This window comes from Eucyclogobius newberryi, unplaced genomic scaffold (genome assembly GCF_026437365.1).
Source record: "Eucyclogobius newberryi isolate DKJ021-1_F unplaced genomic scaffold, fEucNew1.0.hap1 SCAF_13, whole genome shotgun sequence".
Taxonomy (NCBI): Eukaryota; Metazoa; Chordata; class Actinopteri; order Gobiiformes; family Gobiidae; genus Eucyclogobius; species Eucyclogobius newberryi.
Window position 1 is genome coordinate 19,452,989 of NW_027315757.1, and position 21,946 is coordinate 19,474,934.

Below are 21,946 nucleotides of genomic sequence, written 5' to 3' on the forward strand. Positions count from 1 at the left end.
GGAAACGGTCTAAGGAAGAGATCGATGTCAAACACTATCGTATAAGTCAAACAGGTCATTTGTTATGGACAGAGAAATGCGGCGGACAAGCGCATTCTCGTCCGGCGAGAAACGAAGAAAAGTTTGTTTACTTGACAATATCTCGAAATCGGATAACTTCAGGAAAAATACAAGTGGATATTGTTTTTCAATGGTTCCTTACGGACAGACTGAGTACAAGGATGTACAGAATTAAAGCCGTTTCGTCCGTCATAAACAGCAAACAAGTAGGACATGCGTTTGTAAAAGTTGAGACTTTCTCACAAACTATTGGCAATTGCTTCTTGGGGCATATTATTTAATGTAAATCAATGACATATTCGTTTTGTTGAGAAAATAAGCTTTAAAATGATGTATGGCTTGCTGGTATTGACCACGGAAATAAAAGTGATGTAAGAGAATATTTGAGATATATAAAATGTTCGCCGGCGGACAGGTGGGTGGTAACAGGTTAAAGGTGGTATGGACGATTTTTTTCAGCAAATTTCTTATCATATTTCCTCGTGGCGTGGATAAATCATTTGTCCTGCCACGTATCAATCATAAAACGCACCTATCGCTCACCTGCAGCCGCGTGCGGATCGTTCCCACGTTTCCGCGTGTCTAAGCGCATGGATCTATCATAATATAGTTCCCTCAGTGTACGGGGCAAAATGAAGACGGAGAAAGACAGTTCGAGCTGACTCAGAAGTGGACAGAAATCTACGGGAGACGAGAAATGCGATGCGCTCCGTTGCGCTAATAAACAAACGCACGTGTGTGTTGTATCAGTCCGCACGGGGGAGTGCGCATGCGCACTTCCGCCTGCGTTCTCAAATCGCCGAAAAATCGTCCATACCGCCTTTAAGTTATTTATTTCATAATAAACTTTGTTAATCATTGAATGAGATTCAGGAGGTGGACCACGCCTCAACCTCCTTCTCCTCCACTTTTTAACCACACCTCTAATTACCCAGAAGCCCGATTTATACAGGCCCATCCCAGCATGTGTCTTTCGTCTTCACCTTAACACACGACCATCTGAAGGAAGAAGCTGATCTGAGATGGAGCCCTCATCTTGAGTCTCTACCCAGCCAACTCTAATCCAGCCAACTCTAATCCATCTAACTCTAATCCAGCCAACTCTAATCCATCTAACTCTAATCCAGCCAACTCTAATCCAGCCAACTCTAATCCATCTAACAGAGGGCAGTTGTCACATTCGGTCACATTCACTCTGTCACATTCATTCTGTCATATTCACTCTGTCACTGTCACTCTGTCACATTCACTTTGTCACATTCACTTTGTCACATTCACTCTGTCACATTCACTCTGTCACATTCACTTTGTCACATTCACTTTGTCACATTCACTCTGTCACATTCACTCTGTCACATTCACTCTGTCACATTCACTCTGTCACTCTGTCACATTCACTCTGTCACATTCACTCTGTCACAGTCACATTGTCACATTCACTCTGTTACTGTCACTCTGTCACATTCACTCTGTTACATTCACTCTGTCACAGTCACTTTGTCACATTCACTCTGTTACTGTCACATTGTCACATTCACTCTATCACATTCACTTTATCACATTCACTCTGTCACATTCACTCTGTCACATTCACTTTGTCACATTCACTCTGTTACTGTCACATTGTCACATTCACTCTGTTACTCTGTCACATTCACTCTGTCACATTCACTTTGTCACATTCACTCTGTCACATTCACTCTGTCACATTCACTTTGTCACATTCACTCTGTTACTGTCACTTTGTCACATTCACTCTGTCACATTCACTCTGTTACTCTGTCACATTCACTCTGTCACATTCACTTTGTCACATTCACTCTGTCACATTCACTTTGTCACATTCACTCTGTTACTCTGTCACATTCACTCTGTCACATTCACTCTGTCACATTCACTCTGTCACTCTGTCACATTCACTCTGTCACATTCACTCTGTTACTCTGTCACATTCACTTTGTCACATTCACTCTGTCACATTCACTTTGTCACATTCACTCTGTCACATTCACTCTGTCACTCTGTCACATTCACTCTGTCACATTCACTCTGTCACATTCACTCGGTCACATTCACTTTGTCACATTCACTCTGTCACATTCACTCTGTCACAGTCACTCTATCACATTCACTTTATCACATTCATTCTGTCACATTCACTCTGTCACATTCACTCTGTCACATTCACTCTGTCACAGTCAGTCACTTTGTCACATTCACTCTGTGACATTCTGTCACTTTCAGTCACTTTCACTCAGTTGTTCTAGGATATTATTTGTATTGCAGTAATCGTCTCCGACTCGAGTAAAAGTGTTTTTCTTTTCACTCTGAGTAAAATCTACACGTGACAAAATCTTTATGTCGACAATATGATTATTTTAACTTTTGTGTTTGATTTAGTTTGTCTCATTTTTGTGTTTGATGTTTTGTTCTTCAGATTACATCAACTTCAAATTATAAATCCGATGTTACGTCCAGACGGTTAAAGTTACTCTTGAGTAAAAGTTTCCCCAAATACTATTTTACTCTTACTTCCTTGAACACTACTTTGTACTTGTACTTGAGTAATATTATTTTGAAGTAACTTTACTGTAACTGTATTTGTATTCCTCTGTGCAGTACACAAATACATTTACCCACAATGCACTGCTGCCCACTTTCTGTTCATGTAAATGTCATGTGACCAAGAACCAAAATATAATGCCGTTAAGTTAATCATAAAACAATGAATAATGAAGGCAAATTAATTTATTAAGATAAAAGTTAATTGACAAAACGAAACAAAATTCACACTAAACTAAAGAAGAAGAAAGAAAAAAGAACAGATGAAAAACGTGAGCTCTTTATTTACATTTCTAAAGCTACAGATGAAACGAAAAACGAAAACCATAAATTGTGACCTGTGATTGGCCCGTTGGCCTCTCGTCTGATTGGCCCTCAGTCTAAGCCACGCCCCTAATCCTAGAACTGCAGGAAACGAACGCGGAAAAAATGCGCGACAATCGTGAGTAGAAGTATTTGTGTTTTTAGAGGAAAACTGTTGTAAAAGTACTGTGTATTTAGAGGGTTATTGCAGTAAAAGTATTTTGTATTTAGAGGATTATTGCAGTTGAAGTATTTTGTATTTAGACGATTATTGCTGTAAAAGTTCTGTTTATTTAGAGGAAAACTGCAGTAAAAGTATTGTGTATTTAGACGATTATTGCAGTAGAAGTATTTTGTATTTAGATTACTATTGCAGTAAACGTATTGTGTATTTAGATTATTATTGCAGTAAAAGTATTGTGTATTTAGATCATTATTGCAGTAAAAGTATCGTGTATTTAGAGGATTATTGCAGTAAAAGTATTGTGTATTCAGAGGGTTATTGTAGTGAAAGTATTGTGTATTCAGTAAAAGTATTGTGTACTTGGAGGAAAACTGCAGTAAAAGTATTGTGTGTTTCAGGACACGGGCGTCTGAAGTCTTCATGATATAATCAGGTCAGTTTTTATGTTCCACAAATACACACAAATACTGTCATTTACTGGCCATTTCATGTATTACAACTACACATGTATTGTAATACATGAAATGATTAGTAATTAACAGATTTACTCAAATTGAACAATAATATAATTATGAACCACTCATTGCACTGTTCACACATCTATAAATTCAACTGTTTATCTTCGTTTTATCTGATTTATTTGCTTTTTTAATCCATGACCTGGTTCCTCTCTTCTCTCCTCACTCTTTACCTTCTGTTTCAGGAGATGGAGGCAGAGGCGGTGGGGGCTGAAGTGGTGGAGTTTGTGGTTCCGGTGGAGAATAACAAAACTCTGTTCGTGTGGAACCTGGAGGCGACTCGTCCTGAACACGTTCTCCTGGTGAGAAGAAGCACGGCCGTGTTTCAGACGCTATCGGCCTGTAATCATAAAGATGGAGCAGCTGAAAGGAATATTAATATGTGCAGATTTAAGTTCTCGGGTTTAGTCGCTCATGAAACGTTTCTGGTCTCCTCCTGCAGGTGAAGCTCTCCGCGCTCTTCTCCTCCTTCGGGCCCCTGTACTTGTTGAAACTTTCTCTTGCAGCTCCGGGGTTCTTCTCGGCGCTGGTGAAGTTCTACAGTTCCCTTCACGCGGCTCGAGCCCAGAGGAACACGGACGGAAAGGCTCTGCTTCAAGACCGGCCGCTCAAGGTCAGATGCCCTCCCGTTGTGTGTCAGATGCCCTCCCGTTGTGTGTCAGATGCCCTCCCGTTGTGTGTCAGATGCCCTCCCGCTGTGTGTCAGATGCCCTCCCCTGTGTGTCAGATGCCCTCCCCTGTGTGTCAGGTGCCCTCCCCTGTGTGTCAGGTGCCCTCCCCTGTGTGTCAGATGCCCTCCCCTGTGTGTCAGGTGCCCTCCCTGTGTGTCAGGTGCCCTCCCTGTGTGTCAGGTGCCCTCCCCTGTGTGTCAGATGCCCTCCCTCTGTGTCAGATGCCCTCCCTGTGTGTCAGATGCCCTCCCCTGTGTGTCAGATGCCCTCCCCTGTGTGTCAGATTCCCTCCCCTGTGTGTCAGATGCCCTCCCTCTGTGTCAGATGCCCTCCCTCTGTGTCAGATGCCCTCCCTGTGTGTCAGATGCCCTCCCTCTGTGTCAGATGCCCTCCCTGTGTGTCAGTTGCCCTCCCCTGTGTGTCAGGTGCCCTCCCCTGTGTGTCAGATGCCCTCCCCTGTGTGTCAGATGCCCTCCCCCGTGTGTCAGATGCCCTCCCTCTGTGTCAGATGCCCTCCCTGTGTGTCAGATGCCCTCCCTGTGTGTCAGATGCCCTCCCTCTGTGTCAGATGCCCTCCCTGTGTGTCAGTTGCCCTCCCCTGTGTGTCAGGTGCCCTCCCCTGTGTGTCAGATGCCCTCCCCTGTGTGTCAGGTGCCCTCCCCTGTGTGTCAGATGCCCTCCCCTGTGTGTCAGATGCCCTCCCCCGTGTGTCAGATGCCCTCCCTCTGTGTCAGATGGCAAGGCAAGGCAAGGCAAGTTTATTTGTAGAGCACATTTCATACACAAGGCAATTCAAAGTGCTTCACACAGCAGGAAAAATGCATTCAAATCACAAAGAAATTACAGAAACAGAAATACAATAAAATTAACTAAATTAAAAATTATCAATCCAACTGATTTTCTAAACTAATAAAATCACAAACAAAAGAGAAGAGTGCAAAGAAAAAATTGTTTCAGTCATATGCGCAGCTAAACAAAACAGTTTTTAGCTTAGATTTGAACATTGTCAGAGTAGAAGCCTGTCTCACATCTTCAGGAAGAATGTTCCAGATTTTAGCTGCATAAAACTGAAACGCAGATTCCCCATGTTTAGTCCTGACTCTGGCACCAGCAGGAGGCCGGTCCCTGAGGTCCTCAGAGTCCGAGATGGTTCATATGGCACTAACATGTCCGAGATGTACTTTGGTGCTAGGCCATGGAGAGACTTGTACACAAGCAGAGCTGCTTTAAAGTCTCTTCTCTGAGCCACAGGAGCCAGTGCAGAGACCTGAGAACAGGACTAATGTGATGGTACTTCCTGGTTCTGGTCAGGACCCGAGCAGCAGCGTTCTGGATGTACTGCAGCTGTTTTACAGCTCGTTTGGAGAGACCAGTGAGCAGGCCATTACAGTAGTCTAATCTACTGGAGACAAACGCATGGATAAGTCTCTCTAAATCTGGTTTTGACACTATATTTTTGATTTTGGCAATGTTTTTTAGATGTTAAAAAGCTGCTGATGTTATTGATTTGACGTGGCTATTAAAGTTCAAGTCTGAGTCCATTATTACCCCCAGATTTCTAACTTGGTTTGTAGGTTTTAGAGCGAGACTCTGGAGGTGACGCTAACACTTTCTCCTTGTTTCTGTGGGCCAAAAACGATTATTTCAGTCTTGTCTGAGTTCAGCTGGAGAAAGTTGTTTTGCATCCACAAACTGATCTGTTGGATGCAGTGACAGAGTGAATCTACTGGTCCATAGTCACCTGCCGATAGTGAAACATAGATCTGAGTGTCGTCTGCATAATTGTGATAGGACACATTTTCACTGCGTATCAACTGACCTAACGGCAGCATGTAGAGGTTGAACAGAAGGGGACCCAGGACTGACCCTTGGGGCACTCCACAGGTCAGGGTCATGTGGTCTGAGACACAGCTACCAATTTCAACAAAGTACTTCCTGTCTTCCAGATAGGACCTTAACCAGTTTAGGGCAGTGCCAGTGATGCCCACCCAGTCCTCTAGTCTCTGTAAGAGGACCCCATGATCGACAGTGTCAAAAGCAGCACTCAGATCTAACAGAATTAAGACTGAAGCTTTGCCCGTGTCAGTGTTCAGGCGGATGTCATTTGTCACCTTGACAAGAGCAGTCTCAGTGCTGTGATGAGGTCTAAAACCTGACTGAAAAACATCAAATGGGTTGTTTATTAAGAGGAAATCTGTGAGCTGTTGGTAAACAACCTTTTCAAGGACTTTGCCCCAAAATGGCAGATCAGAGATGGGCCTGTAATGATTCAGTACTGCGGCATCAAGACTGCTCTTCTTTCGGAGAGGCTTTATGACCGCAGTTTTCAAAGACATTGGGAATGTTCCAGATTGAAGCGACATGTTAACTGTGTGAGTGAATGGTGCTAACAAACTGTTCAGCACAGACTTTAGAAATCTGGTGGGTAACGCATCGAGGCAGCATGTAGATGAACTCAGACTGGTGATGATCTCATGGACAGTTTTGTCAGTTACTGGTGCAAAGTGAGTTAGCTCTAAGTGTCTTGGTGGTTTTAGGGTAATTTTTTGCATTGTGGGATTTATAGCATTTTTTATGCCCTGAACTTTGTCATTAAAGAATAATGCAAACTCATTACACTTGGATGTGGAAATGAGTTCTAACGGTAGCTGAGCTGGAGGGTTTGTTAATCTGTTTACTGTGGCAAACAGGACACGCGAGTTGTTACTGCAGCTTCCAATTATTTCAGAAAAATATCTTTCCCTAGTTCTACATAAGATTAGGTTGTACATGTTCAGCTTTTCTTTGTAAATCTCTTTTTGAACCTGGAGCTTTGACTTGCGCCATTTCCGTTCGGCCCTGCGGCACTCCCTTTTCTGTGCCCTGACCGAATCATCATTTCTCCACGGCGCCTTCTGCTTATTTTTAACCATTTTAGCCTTTATAGGGGCGATGGTGTCCAGAACATTCAAAACACTAGATGTAACAGAGTTCAACAAATCATTTACATTAGAACATGAGACATTTTCAAAGTTTATCATTTCCATAAACAGTGCACCTGTGCCATCACTTATGTGTCTCCTCTGAACAACTGCAGGACCAACCGGAGGTTTGGGAGAAACAGACAGGTCAAAGAAGACACAGAAATGATCAGACAGAGCAACATCGATGCCCTCCCTCTGTGTCAGATGCCCTCCCCTGTGTGTCAGATGCCCTCCCCTGTGTGTCAGATGCCCTCCCCTGTGTGTCAGATGCCCTCCCTCTGTGTCAGGTGCCCTCCCTCTGTGTCAGATGCCCTCCCTCTGTGTCAGGTGCCCTCCCTCTGTGTCAGGTGCCCTCCCTGTGTGTCAGGTGCCCTCCCTCTGTGTCAGGTGCCCTCCCTCCCTCTGTGTCAGGTACCCTCCCTGTGTGTCAGATGCCCTCCCTCTGTGTCAGATGCCCTCCCTCTGTGTCAGGTGCCCTCCCTCTGTGTCAGGTGCCCTCCCTCTGTGTCAGGTGCCCTCCCTCTGTGTCAGATGCCCTCCCTGTGTGTCAGATGCCCTCCCTGTGTGTCAGATGCCCTCCCTGTGTGTCAGATGCCCTCCCGCTGTCATTCATTACAGCGTTAATTATTGGGATTACTCTACTGAAAGTGCCGTGTTTTCTCAGGTTCGTCTGAGTTCAAAGAAGACACCTCACTTCCTGTCTCACAGCAAACCGCTAAGCCACGCCCACTGCCTTAATCTGGCCAATCACTGCCTGGGATTCAACGGCTGGACCTCCAACATCATCAGCGTGAGACGGAAACGCGTTCGGCCAAATGGACTTTTAAGAACTACATAAGAACCATAATTTCTTTCATTTTCCTTTTTATATATTTCATTTCAGTTAGTTCTAAATTGTGTTTACCTCATCTTTATTTACCTGCATTTAAGACGTCATTGTTTTCCCCATTTCTTCTCTACAGTTCATAGTTTTGGTTGGAATGTCATATTCAAATCAGAACTAAACAACTAAAACTATGAATACAATTAATGGATCACAATAAACAGATCTTGTCAAAGTAACTCTGGTCCTCCCTCTGTGTTTGTCACAGCTGAAGAAGCTGGAGCCGGACCAGGACCAGGACCAGGACTCTCAGGGCCCCTCACTCAGACTGGGATGTTTACTGCAGCTTAACTTCCCCTCGTACCATCTGACCACCAGGGGCGCTGCTGTGCTGCAGGGCACTCTCCCTTGCTCAGGTAAACTACGACCGTCACGGCGTTTGTGCAACACACTGAAGAGTTTATGTCTAAAGAAAGTTAAGACCGTGTGAGGATTTAGAGTCATGTTTGCTCTTTCTCTCTCAGAGTCTGTTCTGTGTTCAAAGTGCTGCTTGTGTGTTTGATCTTTGTGAGGGACATAATGGAGGTTTAATACGATAGTCCACATTGAGAACAGGGGTGGGTCTATATGAGGCACAATCCAGTTGGTCCGTACCTTCTTTAAGCATTAGAGTTATGATGGCTTCTTTCCAACTAGAAGGGTTTTGAGTTAAATGATGTTAAAAGCACAGGGACAAGTGTTTCCTCTTGAGCTTTATACCACCCAGAACCCTTATGGTCGACCCCAGGACCCCAAAGGTAAAGGAGCAGGATGACGAGGCTCATTATCCTGACCGTTTGGATGCAGCAAAAGACCTGCTCCACATGATGCTCTGACCGCCTCCTCTGACCTCTGACCTTTCTCCCTCAGACCCAGAGGAGATGCTGAGGACTCGTGGACGTCTGCAGAGAGCGGTCAGAGAAAAGGCTCTGGTCCAGGCGTTCTCCAACGTTCTGCTGGTTCTGCTCGGTTTGTGTCTATTATTTAATCAGATGTTTACCGCCGTTTAAGGAAACATAATTATTGTGCTCACATTTTACTTTTCAAGCCAATTTTACGTGTGTGTGTCGTGTTTGTGCTGGCCACCAGAGGGCGCTGCAACACATTTGACACAAATCAATCTACTTCATAGCATATTTTAGGGCAAGACTTTTCCCTCGTACTCCACTCCAAACAGAATCTGATCTGTGGCAGAAAGAGGAGCAGTGAGTCCTTGGTAGCGCGGTCGGTGGTGTGATCACAGCTGCCGTTGAGCATGACACTTCACACTGCCCGGTGAATGTGTTTGTGAATGTGTGATGTAAAGTGCCTTGAAGGATGAAAACCACTGGAATTAGTTATTTTTATTTAATCATATTTTTATAATGTTTTATCCTGTGACGCTCGGGTTCAAAAACACAACATTTAAGGATTTTAAAAAGAAAAAAATATATAATGTTCTGTGTTCCATGTTCCGATGTTCCCTGTTCTTGTGTTCTGTGTTCTTGTGCTCTCATGTTCAGTGTTCCCGTGTTCCGTATGCCCATGTTCAATGTTCCCGTGTTCTTGTGTTCCGTGGTCTCCTGTTCTGTGTTCCCATGTTCCGTGTTCTCATGTTCCGTGGTCTCCTGTTCTGTGTTCCCATGTTCCGTGTTCTCATGTTCCATGGTCTCCTGTTCGGTGTTCCCATGTTCCGTGTGCTCATGTTCCGTGTGCTCATGTTCCGTGTGCTCATGTTCCGTGTTCCCATGTTCCGTGTTCCCTGTTCCCATGTTCCGTGTTCCCATGTTCCGTGTTCCCATATTCCGTGTTCCCATGTTCCGTGTTCCCATGTTCCGTGTGCTCATGTTCCGTGTTCCCATGTTCCGTGTGCTCATGTTCCGTGTGCTCATGTTCCGTGTGCTCATGTTCCGTGTGCTCATGTTTCGTGTTCTCATGTTCCGTGTGCTCATGTTCCGTGTGCTCATGTTCCGTGTGCTCATGTTCCGTTTTCCCATGTTCCGTGTGCTCATGTTCCGTGTGCTCATGTTCCGTGTGCTCATGTTCCGTGTTCTCATGTTCCGTGTGCTCATGTTCCGTGTGCTCATGTTCTCCTCAGGGAACAGTAAAGTTCTCCTGGAGCTGAAGGATCCTCAGATGTTTGACTTTGAGGAGCAGGAGTCTGTTCTTCAGGTGAAGTGACTTGTTGTTTTATTGTCGTTTTAAATCCAGGAGTAAATCCTGTTGTTTTGTGGCAGGTGACTGAGCTGAGTCTTCCTCCTGAAGAAGATGAAGAGTTTGAGTTCACAGTGTCCTGAGCTCTCCACACGGGGGCACTGTCTCTGCACACGCTTCCCACTTACCTGAAGTTTACCGGTTCAGACTGTTTTGTGTTTTTACTGTAGATAAAGAGGATGTGTCAAATTAAAGTCTTGTTTTATGTAAAAATGAACAAATGTGGAATAAAAGCACTTTATTCAAATCCAGAGTTTAAATATGAAACAGTTTAAAGACAAAAGGCTGCTCTCTGTTCTGATTGGTCGGTCTGTGCCGCTCTCTGATTGGTCAGGTCTGAGGTGTGAAGAGTTTGTTATATTCTTCTTCAAATGAGACTCGCTTCATTCGCTCCAAAGAGAGCAGAGTGAGACCTCCCTGTGGACAACAACACACCACTGTTAGACCTGCTTTAGACTCTTTGGTGTTGAATAAAAGTGTTAGCGGTCTCCTCCAGAGTCTCGCTCTAAAACAAATCAAGTTAGAAATCTGGGGGTAATAATGGACTCAGACTTGAACTTTAACAGCCACATCAAATCAATAACGTCGGCAGCTTTTTACCATCTAAAAAACATTGTCAAAAGCATAGTGTCTAAACCAGATTAGAGAGACTTATCCATGCGTTTGTCTCCAGTAGATTAGACTACTGTAACGGCCTGCTCACTGGCCTCTCCAAACGAGCTGTAAAACAGCTGCAGTACATCCAGAACGCTGCTGCTCGGGTCCTGACCAGAACCAGGAAGTATGAGCACATTAGTCCTGTTCTCAGGTCTCTGCACTGGCTCCTGTGGCTCAGAGAATAGACTTTAAAGCAGCTCTGCTTGTGTACAAGTCTCTCAATGGCCTAGCATCAAAGTACATCTCGGATATGTTAGTGCCTTGTATACAAATTCTGCTCTACAAATAAGTTTATCTTCCCCTTGGTGTTTATATAAAAAGTGTGTCTTTTTGGTGTTTAAATAAAGTTTACCCAGCTGAAGATGGAGAAGAAGCAGAACAAAATGGTGGCTCGTGCTGCGTCAGCTCCTTCTCCCAGAGGATTCTCCAGCGAAGAAATCTGCCACTGATTGGCCAAGAAACAGAAACAGACGAACCAGAGGACACTCCACAAGCCTAAGGAGCAGAGGAAGAGTTTAGAGGAGCAGAGGAAGAGTTAGAGGAGCAGAGGAAGAGTTAGAGGAGCAGAGGAAGAGTTAGAGGAGCAGAGGGAGACCTGAGAGCAGGATGTCGGCTAGCACAACTCTCTTTCGGTCTCTGACTGAGCTGATCTGAGGGAAGTGAAGGTCGACGGCGATGAAGGCGGTGCAAACGAGCAGAGCCACAGACCCCGCCCCCTGGCCCAGGCGACAGGCATTGGCGTTTCCGTTGAACACGCAGAGGTCGAGCGGCGAGTCCGGACTGTTCAGGAACCCCTCGTTTGAGATGCAGGCCAGGACCACCACCGAGAAGATCTGAAAGAGAGGAATGAGTGGAAACACCATGAGCGTAACGTTGTGCCGGGAGTTCCTGTTCAGGCCTCACTGGCAGATGATAAACTCATATTAGACTTAGATCGATAAAGTTCCACAGACTTTGACACCACTTTTCGCCTGATTTCAGAACTATGTATTTGAAACTCACGCAATAACACAATAAATAAATGTAAACCTTTGGCATTTACATTTGCACAAAAATTACCTTTTTGCAAGACTCTGGACTATATGTGACTCATTTGTTGTGGTGTAATTTTAGTTTAATTTAATAGATTAATGTATTTAGTTTATTTTATTTTTATGCTCTCTGTTTTTTTTCTTTGTTTTGTGTTTGATGTGTTTAAAAAAAAAAAAAAAAAATATCGAAGGCTCAGGGAAACGTTTTCAAGTTTAATTTTCTCCTTCTGCAGATTTGACCTGATCGCTGTTTGGTCCATGTTCACTATTTGGGATTTGCTCCAGGCCAGAGCTGAACACAGTGGATTTGCAGTGTTGCTTTAGAGACGCTCCAGACTCAAAAGTGATGTTTACACACAAGTTTACAGCACTTGGACCTGGTTAAAAAGCCTGGCTTGTGTTCTCTAGTCTCTGGTCTCTGGTCTGGTCTCTGGTCTCTGGTCTCTGGTCTGGTCTGGTCTGGTCTCTGGTCTCTGGTCTCTGGTGGTCTCTAGTCTCTGGTCTCTGGTCTCTGGTCTGGTCTCTGGTCTCTGGTCTCTGGTCTGGTCTCTGGTCTCTGGTCTCTGGTCTCTGGTGGTCTCTGGTCTCTGGTGGTCTCTGGTGGTCTCTGGTCTCTGGTCGCTGGTCTCTGGTGGTCTCAGGTCTCTGGTCTGGTCTGGTCTCTGGTCTGGTCTCTGGTCTCTGGTCTGTTCTCTGGTCTCTGGTCCCTGGTCTCTGGTCTCTGGTCCCTGGTCCCTGGTCCCTGGTCCCTGGTCCGGGCTGTAGAGGAATGTTAATGGTGTCTTGTGACTGGGTTCAGATCTGGGCTGTGACTAAACTCGTCTCGGCCTAAAGAGAACTTCAGAATTAAACCTTGACCTGAGCCAAACGGCAAAAAATCTTGAATTCCACTCATATTTATCCCTCTTGATTTTTCTTTTCTTTTTTTCTTGTTTCTTTCAAAATCTAAATAAAAATGACAGTATTTCCTGAACATAAACCATGTAGACTCAAGCTCAAGCTGTCGTTTTATATTTCACCACCTGCTGGAGTTGTACGTCTTCAAAGTATGTGTTTTACGCTTTACCGTAAAGAAAAAGGGGAGAAAGAGAGACACACACTTATAAATGAGCTGATCACATGACCATTACACATGAGTCACATGACTGAATCTCAATTCAAATGTAACTAATTGCGCAGCCCTGGATACACCTCAGGACCATCTCCAGATCTGGGTCTATTCTTGGTCTGGTCTTGGTCTGGACCATCTCCAGATCTGGGTCTGGTCTTGGTCTGGACTTTAGCTGGACCATCTCCAGATCTGGGTCTGGTCTTGGTCTAGACTTTAGCTGGACCATCTCCAGATCTGGGTCTGGTCTTGGTCTAGACTTTAGCTGGACCATCTCCAGATCTGGGTCTGGTCTTGGTCTGGACTTTAGCTGGACCATCTCCAGATCTGGGTCTAGTCTTGGTCTGGTCTTGGTCTGGACCATCTCCAGATCTGGGTCTGGTCTTGGTCTGGACTTTAGCTGGACCATCTCCAGATCTGGGTCTAGTCTTGGTCTGGTCTTGGTCTGGACCATCTCCAGATCTGGGTCTGGTCTTGGTCTGGACTTTAGCTGGACCATCTCCAGATCTGGGTCTAGTCTTTGTCTGGTCTTGGTCTGGACCATCTCCAGATCTGGGTCTGGTCTTGGTCTGGACTTTAGCTGGACCATCTCCAGATCTGGGTCTAGTCTTGGTCTGGTCTTGGTTTGGACCATCTCCAGATCTGGGTCTAGTCTTGGTCTGGACTTTAGCTGGACAATCTCCAGATCTGGGTCTATTCTTGTTCTGGTCTTGGTCTGGACCATCTCCAGATCTGGGTCTGGTCTTGGTCTAGTCTTGGTCTGGACTTTAGCTGGACAATCTCCAGATCTGGGTCTATTCTTGTTCTGGTCTTGGTCTGGACCATCTCCAGATCTGGGTCTATTCTTGGTCTGGTCTTGGTCTGGACCGTCTCCAGATCTGGGTCTAGTCTTGGTCTGGACTTTAGCTGGACCGTCTCCAGATCTGGGTCTAGTCTTGGTCTGGACTTTAGCTGGACAATCTCCAGATCTGGGGCAGGTTTATGTTGATGTAAAAACCAAAGTGAGACTCAGAAACATAAACTGAACCCAGAACTTTCCTGCTGCTTGAGAGTGAGAGCACTGAGGGCCCTCCAGGGGGCGCTGCTGTGCTTAAAGCAAAGGACCCGGATGCCCTCCCACTCACCCAGCTGAACAGACGCAGAGCTGTGATTGGCTGCTTCAGGAACGTCATCAGGTCGAAGGCTCCACCCGTTTTCAGGCCGTAACCCTCCATGGCTTTAGCTACTTCCCACTTGGCGAGGCCTCACCCCTCAACACAAGGCCCGCCCCTGGACACAGGCTCCGCCCCCTCACAGAGTCTGAAACACACAAACATCAAAAGCTTTAATCATTATAAGTCTCCACCCACCGATGAGCCGCAGCCACAGCCGCCCAGGGGCAGAACCTGAGCAGAAATAACAGGAACAGTTCTGTGTCATTTATGTTTTTATAAGATTTTATTTTAATTTTAAACTCCGATATTTAAAACAGATGTACTTTATACACGAAGTCTAAAGACAACAACAACAAGTCTTTACATCGTTGTCTTTGTGATGAGAGCGATTGTCTCTGTTCCATTTCTGCGTCTGAAAAGCTGCTCTAAACAAAGAGATGCAGGTGAAAAGTTGTATCGTTTATGATTCATGGTTTGAAAATCAGAGCTTTAACCTCCAGCTCAGGATGGGAGGGCATCTGACTGACACAACGCTTCACATGGAGCAGTCACATGACAGAGGGGGGCCGTGGGCGGGGGCCTCAGACACGTGAGCGACATCAGAACTGCTTTAAACACATTTTACACTGGATTTAACTGCATTTACTGGACATTTAACTGCACATTATGACACACTCTTAGCATCTACCTGTCCCCAGAGGCTAAGGCTTTCTTTGTAATATAAAATTAACAATTCTAGAAAATTCAAACGTGTTTTTTCGTGAAAAAGGCTCAAATGTTTTAGTATATCATCTGATGTCAGTGTTTTAAAGGATTTATAAAGTCTAAACTGAGTCAGCTGATCTAGTCATGAGCTTCAGCAACAACAGCACCATTTACTCTGAACTCACTCTGACCACGGCCAGACACAACTGTTTAAACTGTTCAAACTGTTTAAACTGTTTAAACTCTTCAAACTCTTCCAACTCTTCCAACTCTTCCAACTGTTCCAACTGTTCAAACTGTTCAAACTGTTCAAACTGTTCAAACTGTTCGAACTGTTCGAACTGTTCAAATGTTTAAACTATTTAAACTATTTAAACTGTTTAAATGTTTAAACTATTTAAACTGTTTAAATGTTTAAACTGTTCAAATGTTTAAACTATTTAAACTATTTAAACTGTTTAAATGTTTAAACTATTTAAACTATTTAAACTGTTTAAATGTTTAAACTATTTAAACTCTTTAAATGTTTAAACTATTTAAACTGTTTAAATGTTTAAACTATTTAAACTGTTCAAATGTTTAAACTATTTGAACTGTTTAAACTGCAGTTCCCACTGTCAGTTCCCTATCAGCCCATTACAAAGTTTTTAGGGTAACAAAGAAGATACATTTATGGTGAAACTTAGACAGTGTAAACAAATAGATAAACTCATAACAGGCTATTATGAGAAGGCTCCGCCCAGTGGGCAGGGCTTATGCAGCCCAGAGTATGATGAGTTCTCTGGGTTCTTTTGGGACTTTTAGATGAAAGTCAAATGTAAGGTAGATATAAGCTAAATATAAGGATATAAGGTAAATATAAGGATATATATATATATATATATATATATATATATATATATGGTAAATATAAGTGTAATATAAGTGTAATATAAGGATATATATATGGTAAATATAAGTGTAATATAAGGTAAATATAAGGATATATATATGGTAAATATAAGTGTAATATAAGGTGAATATAAGGATATATATATGGTAAATATAAGTGTAATATAAGGTAAATATAAGGATATATATATATGGTAAATATAAGTGTAATATAAGGTAAATATAAGGTAATAAGGTATTACAGCGCTTACTCAAATAAACACGATAATCACGAGAATTACACAATAAACATGTGTGATTCTTTGTGTCTTATAGTTATAATCTGGGCTTAAAACTCAGTAAATGTTCTGCTTATTGTGACTCTTTGTGCCCTGGGTCAGACGGACCCAGGTGTGGCTGTCACGGACGTGTCTGGCTCAACGACACAACACAAATGAGCCACATTTGTCCGAAGGAAAGAAAGAGGAGCATCACTGAACAGAGCTCTGAACCTGCGCTAGAACATGTGAAAATATAAAGGAAGCTTTGATAAGAGTCCTTTGACCTGGAGAAACAGGATGTTTATAGATATTTACAATGAGGAGTTATAACCAAGAGAATATACAAAGCAATAAGCATCACAACCCTCTGATTGAAATATGTATTAAAGCGTATAAATCTGAACTTTCAATGGAACAACATGATCTAAATCAGAGCTCTCGGATCCAGGGCCAGACCGACATCACATGATCTCTCTGGGTGGAGTTTGCATGTCCTTCTCGTGTTACCGAGGGTTCTCTGGCTCCTCCCACCGTCCAAACACATGCATGTGTGAGGTAAAAATGGCAACTCTAAATTGGCCCTCGTGAGTGAATGTGAGAGTGAATAATTGTCTGTAATGTCTATGTCTCTGTGTTGGCCCTGGGACGAGTTGGCCACTGTCCAGGATGTACCCCGCCTAAGGCCCAAAGTCACTGGGATAGGCTCCAGTCACCTGCGACCCCGGACGGGAACAAGCGGTAGAAAATGAATAAAGCAATGAATGATTGAATGAGAGAGTAATTTTTTTTGGACCGACAAAGAACGGGAAACTATAGGTGCATCTCAAAGGAGAACCACACGTCACATGTTTGGAGGGAATTCTGTTGTAAAAGGGTGACTATTTAATCATCCCGCTGAAATTCTGAACTTTGATCCTGGGCCTCAAGACTCCCACTTTGGACACAGTAAGTGGATACCTCCGGAACATTCTTCTGGCTGCAGGGAAAAAGCCATCACTGAGAAATGGATGACACAAACTGATCCGACGATTAAGGACCAACATTTGAATGGAGAAGATTAAGTTCAGGCTAAATTGGACTTTGGACCAAATGGGACAAATACGCCGCACGACACATTTATGACTATTTCAACTGTTTGTGTGGTTGTTTGTTTGTGTGGTTGTTTGTTTGTTTGTTTGTTTGTGTGTGTTTCTCGTTCAGTTGTGTTGTTTTGTATATTAAAAAATAAATGAAAAGAAAATATAAAGGAAAACACACTGACCTGCTGTAGTCTGTGAAGATCTCGATGAGTCCTGGTTTAGTCCTGGTTTAGTCCTAGTTAAGTCCTGGTTTACTCCTAGTTTAGTCCTGGTTTACTCCTAGTTTAGTCCTGGTTTAGTCCTGGTTTAGTCCCGGTTCAGACCCGGTTCAGTCCCGGTTTAGTCCCGGTTTAGTCACGATTCAGTCCTGGTTCAGTCCTGGTTCAGTCCTGGTTTAATCCTGGTTTAATCCTGGTCCATCCCTGTTTTTCCTTGTTCTTGTCCTGTTTCTCTCGTTCTGATCCGAGTCTTGTGAACTGAGGTCTTCTGACTTTAAACCCGCCCCCAAACCCTCCCCCACCAATCAGAAGGCTCAGACTGGCTGCAGTTCTACAGTGTGGTATATTGCACTAGAGAATTGTATGTGCTATATTCTGCTCCTCTTAATGTGAATGTGTTATTGTGTGCAATAGAGTGTCATTATTAGTGCTCCCCAATAGAGGGCGCACTTGCCTTTGGTTGGATGTTGTTACCAGTTCGCGAGCAAGTGATGCTCCGCATGTACCTGTGATAAAGTTGTGATTAAAATACACGACGGAAATTGAGATGTTGTTCTACTTTATTTCGGCCAAGATACAACATACAGCTAGTACTTTTACATCGGCTGTAAAAAAACAAATGTCAAAATTAACATTTTTTTTTCTCTCAGACGTGTTTGAGCAGGAATCAGATTTACATAAAACCTCAAACTAACGATAATAATAAGGATGATAAGACATGATGTGAATGCAAACGCTCATAAATAATAACTGCAATAAACACCAAATGATTTCAGTTATACCAAACATGAACCTGAGAAAGTGGAACATTTTACAGCCAAAACCGGAGTGTGTGTGTATAGGGGTGTGTGGTGTGTGTGTGTGTGTGCATAGGGGTGTGAGTGTGTGTGTGTATAGGGGTGGGTGGGGTGTGAGTGTGTGTGTATAGGGGTGTGAGTGTGTGTGTGTGTGTGTGTGTGTGCGCGTGTGTGCATAGGGGTGTGAGTGTGTGTGTATAGGGGTGTGAGTGTGTGTATAGGGGTGTGAGTGTGTGTGTGTGTGTGTGTGTGTGCATAGGGGTGTGAGTGTGTGTGTATAGGGGTGGGTGGGGTGTGAGTGTGTGTGTATAGGGGTGTGAGTGTGTGTGTGTGTGTGTGTGCGCGTGTGTGCATAGGGGTGTGAGTGTGTGTATAGGGGTGTGAGTGTGTGTGTGTGTGTGTGTGTGTGTATAGGGGTGTGAGTGTGTGTATAGGGGTGTGAGTGTGTGTGTGTGTGTGTGTGTGTGTGTGTGAGTGTGTGTGTATAGGGGTGTGTGGTGTGTGTGTGTGTGTGTGTGTGTGTGTGTGTGTGCGCGCGTGTGTGCATAGTGGTGTGAGTGTGTGTATAGGGGTGTGAGTGTGTGTATAGGGGTGGGTGGGGTGTGAGTGTGTGTGTATAGGGGTGTCAGTGTGTGTGTATGGGGGGGGTGGGGTGTGAGTGTGTGTGTATAGGGGTGTGAGTGTGTGTATAGGGGTGGGTAGGGTGTGAGTGTGTCTGTAAAGGGGTGTATGTGTCGATAACATGTGTGTGCGTCGATAACATGTGTGTGCGTCGATAACATGTGTGTGTGTTGATAACATGTGTGTGTCGATAACATGTGTGAGTGACGATGACATGTGTGTGTGACAATGACATGTGTGAGTGACGATGACATGTGTGAGTGACAATGACATGTGTGAGTGACGATGACATGTGTGAGTGACAATGACATTTGTGTGTGACGATGACGTGTGTGTGACGATAACATGAGTGTGTGACGATAACATGTGTGTGTGACGATGACGTGTGTGTGATGATGACATGTGTATGTGACGATAAAATGTGTGTGTGACGATAACATGTGTGTGTGACAATGACATGTGTGTGTGACAATGACATGTGTGTGTGACGATAACATGTGTGTGTGTGTCGATAACATGTGTGTGTGACGATAACATGTGTGTGTGTCGATAACATGTGTGTGTGACGATGACATGTGTGTGTGACAATGACATGTGTGTGTGACGATAACATGTGTGTGTGATCATGACATGTGTGTGTGACGATAACATGTGTGTGTGACGATAACATGTGTGTGTGACGATGACATGTGTGTGTGACGATAACATGTGTGAGTGACGATGACATGTGTGTGTGTGTGACGATAACATGTGTGTGTGACGATGACATGTGTGAGTGACGATAACATGTGTGTGTGATGATGACATGTGTGAGTGACGATAACATGTGTGTGTGATGATGACATGTGTGAGTGACGATAACATGTGTGTGTGATGATGACATGTGTGTGTGACAATAACATGTGTGTGTGACGATAACATGTGTGTGTGACAATAACATGTGTGTGTGACAATAACATGTGTGTGTGACGATGACATGTGTGTGTGACGATGACATGTGTGTGTGACGATAACATGTGTGTGTGACGATGACATGTGTGAGTGACGATGACATGTGTGTGTGACGATAGCATGTGTGTGTGACAATAACATGTGTGTGTGACGATGACATGTGTGTGTGACGATGACATGTGTGTGTGACGATGACATGTGTGTGTGACGATAACATGTGTGTGTGACGATGACATGTGTGTGTGACAATGACATGTGTGAGTGACGATGACATGTGTGAGTGACAATGACATTTGTGTGTGACGATGACGTGTGTGTGACGATAACATGAGTGTGTGACGATAACATGTGTGTGTGACGATGACGTGTGTGTGATGATGACATGTGTATGTGACGATAAAATGTGTGTGTGACGATAACATGTGTGTGTGACAATGACATGTGTGTGTGACAATGACATGTGTGTGTGACGATAACATGTGTGTGTGTGTCGATAACATGTGTGTGTGACGATAACATGTGTGTGTGTCGATAACATGTGTGTGTGACGATGACATGTGTGTGTGACAATGACATGTGTGTGTGACGATAACATGTGTGTGTGATCATGACATGTGTGTGTGACGATAACATGTGTGTGTGACGATAACATGTGTGTGTGACGATGACATGTGTGTGTGACGATAACATGTGTGAGTGACGATGACATGTGTGTGTGTGTGACGATAACATGTGTGTGTGACGATGACATGTGTGAGTGACGATAACATGTGTGTGTGATGATGACATGTGTGAGTGACGATAACATGTGTGTGTGATGATGACATGTGTGAGTGACGATAACATGTGTGTGTGATGATGACATGTGTGTGTGACAATAACATGTGTGTGTGACGATAACATGTGTGTGTGACAATAACATGTGTGTGTGACAATAACATGTGTGTGTGACGATGACATGTGTGTGTGACGATGACATGTGTGTGTGACGATAACATGTGTGTGTGACGATGACATGTGTGAGTGACGATGACATGTGTGTGTGACGATAGCATGTGTGTGTGACAATAACATGTGTGTGTGACGATGACATGTGTGTGTGACGATGACATGTGTGTGTGACGATGACATGTGTGTGTGACGATAACATGTGTGTGTGACGATGACATGTGTGTGTCGATAACATGTTTGTGTGACCATGACATGTGTGTGTGACCATGACATGTGTGTGTGACAATAACATGTGTGTGTGGATAACATATGTGTGTGACGATGATATGTGTGTGTGACGATAACATGTGTGTGTGACAATAACATGTGTGTGTGACAATAACATGTGTGTGTGACGATAACATGTGTGTGTGACGATAACATGTGTGTGTCAATAAAATAATATGTGTTATGAACCTGAGTTTGAGGGAAATAATCTAAATACTGTACTTTGTATACTTGTATACTTTGTATACTCTGCATACTCTGCATACAGTGTCGAATATGTTTATTTTGTACTCTGCTTTGTTTGTGAAAATAATTTCTATATAATTTCCTTTTCCTTTCCTCAGACTGCAATTTACCCAGAGTCCACCAGGGAACGCTCTCACACTTGTTTGAACGCAGAACTTCTTTATTAAAAACATGAGCCACAAAATATAAATATGTATCAAACATAGAAATATTAAACATCAAATATAAAAATAAATAAAACATTAAATATAAAAATAAATAAAACATCAACTATGAAAAATAAACAGTTTCCAAATAAATAAAAAATAAATATTAAATAAAACTTTGGTTGAGCTCTTGAGGTTTCAAACTGGGTCCAGGTCCGGGTCTAGAGCTGGGGCCAGCTGTAGCAGTGATGGCTCCTCCACATGGAGCGCTTCAGGATCCAGAGCAGGTCTCGACGCAGAATGTACCAGCCACATGCGCCCTGGGGCAGAACCAAGAACCATGGTTAGACCAGGCTTAGACCAGATTTAGACCAGGCTTAGACCAGGGTTAGACCAGACTTACACCAGGCTTACACCAGGCTTAGACCAGGCTTAGACCAGGCTTAGACCAGGCTTAGACCAGAGTCAGGACCAGACTTAGACCAGACTTAGACCAGACTTAGACCAGCCTTAGACCAGACTTAGACCAGACTTAGACCAGACTTAGA

General features: G+C 43.8%; 2 protein-coding genes across 3 annotated transcripts; one reads left to right on the forward strand and one right to left on the reverse strand.

The window, feature by feature from the left end:
• Nucleotides 1-3,004: 3,004 nt before the first annotated feature.
• On the forward strand, nucleotides 3,005-10,567 carry rdm1 (RAD52 motif containing 1). 2 transcript variants are annotated; one of them, XM_072442854.1, is made up of 9 exons: nucleotides 3,022-3,064; nucleotides 3,508-3,542; nucleotides 3,813-3,929; nucleotides 4,070-4,240; nucleotides 7,926-8,051; nucleotides 8,353-8,500; nucleotides 8,994-9,092; nucleotides 10,201-10,274; nucleotides 10,340-10,567. In XM_072442854.1, the coding sequence occupies exons 3-9, from the start codon at nucleotides 3,816-3,818 to the stop codon at nucleotides 10,397-10,399; spliced, it is 792 nt and encodes a 263-aa protein (XP_072298955.1). In that variant the 5' UTR covers nucleotides 3,022-3,064; nucleotides 3,508-3,542; nucleotides 3,813-3,815; the 3' UTR covers nucleotides 10,400-10,567. The 2 variants fall into 2 exon arrangements, with proteins under 2 accessions (XP_072298956.1, XP_072298955.1); XM_072442855.1 differs by lacking the exon at nucleotides 3,508-3,542 and having other exon boundaries at nucleotides 3,005-3,064.
• Nucleotides 10,540-14,414, reverse strand: syngr1a (synaptogyrin 1a). The gene is made up of 4 exons (XM_072442856.1): nucleotides 14,237-14,414; nucleotides 11,569-11,806; nucleotides 11,326-11,468; nucleotides 10,540-10,733 (listed from the first exon to the last, which is right to left on the reverse strand). Exons 1-4 carry the CDS (start codon nucleotides 14,324-14,326, stop codon nucleotides 10,647-10,649), a joined length of 558 nt encoding a protein of 185 aa, XP_072298957.1. The 5' UTR covers nucleotides 14,327-14,414; the 3' UTR covers nucleotides 10,540-10,646.
• Nucleotides 14,415-21,946: the final 7,532 nt, after the last annotated feature.

Bases quoted from the DNA above. Each gene is read 5' to 3' on its own strand.
- rdm1 (XM_072442855.1), top strand. From the start codon at position 3,816: ATGGAGGCAGAGGCGGTGGGGGCTGAAGTGGTGGAGTTTGTGGTTCCG. The intron at 8,501-8,993 runs GTAAACTACGAC...TTTCTCCCTCAG, and splicing joins GGGCACTCTCCCTTGCTCAG to ACCCAGAGGAGATGCTGAGG. The intron at 10,275-10,339 runs GTGAAGTGACTT...GTTTTGTGGCAG, and splicing joins AGCAGGAGTCTGTTCTTCAG to GTGACTGAGCTGAGTCTTCC.
- syngr1a (XM_072442856.1), bottom strand. From the start codon at position 14,326: ATGGAGGGTTACGGCCTGAAAACGGGTGGAGCCTTCGACCTGATGACG. The intron at 11,469-11,568 runs GTCTCCCTCTGC...TCTGCTCCTTAG, and splicing joins AGCCGACATCCTGCTCTCAG to GCTTGTGGAGTGTCCTCTGG. The intron at 10,734-11,325 runs GTAAACTTTATT...TGTTGTCCACAG, and splicing joins TCTTCTCCATCTTCAGCTGG to GGAGGTCTCACTCTGCTCTC.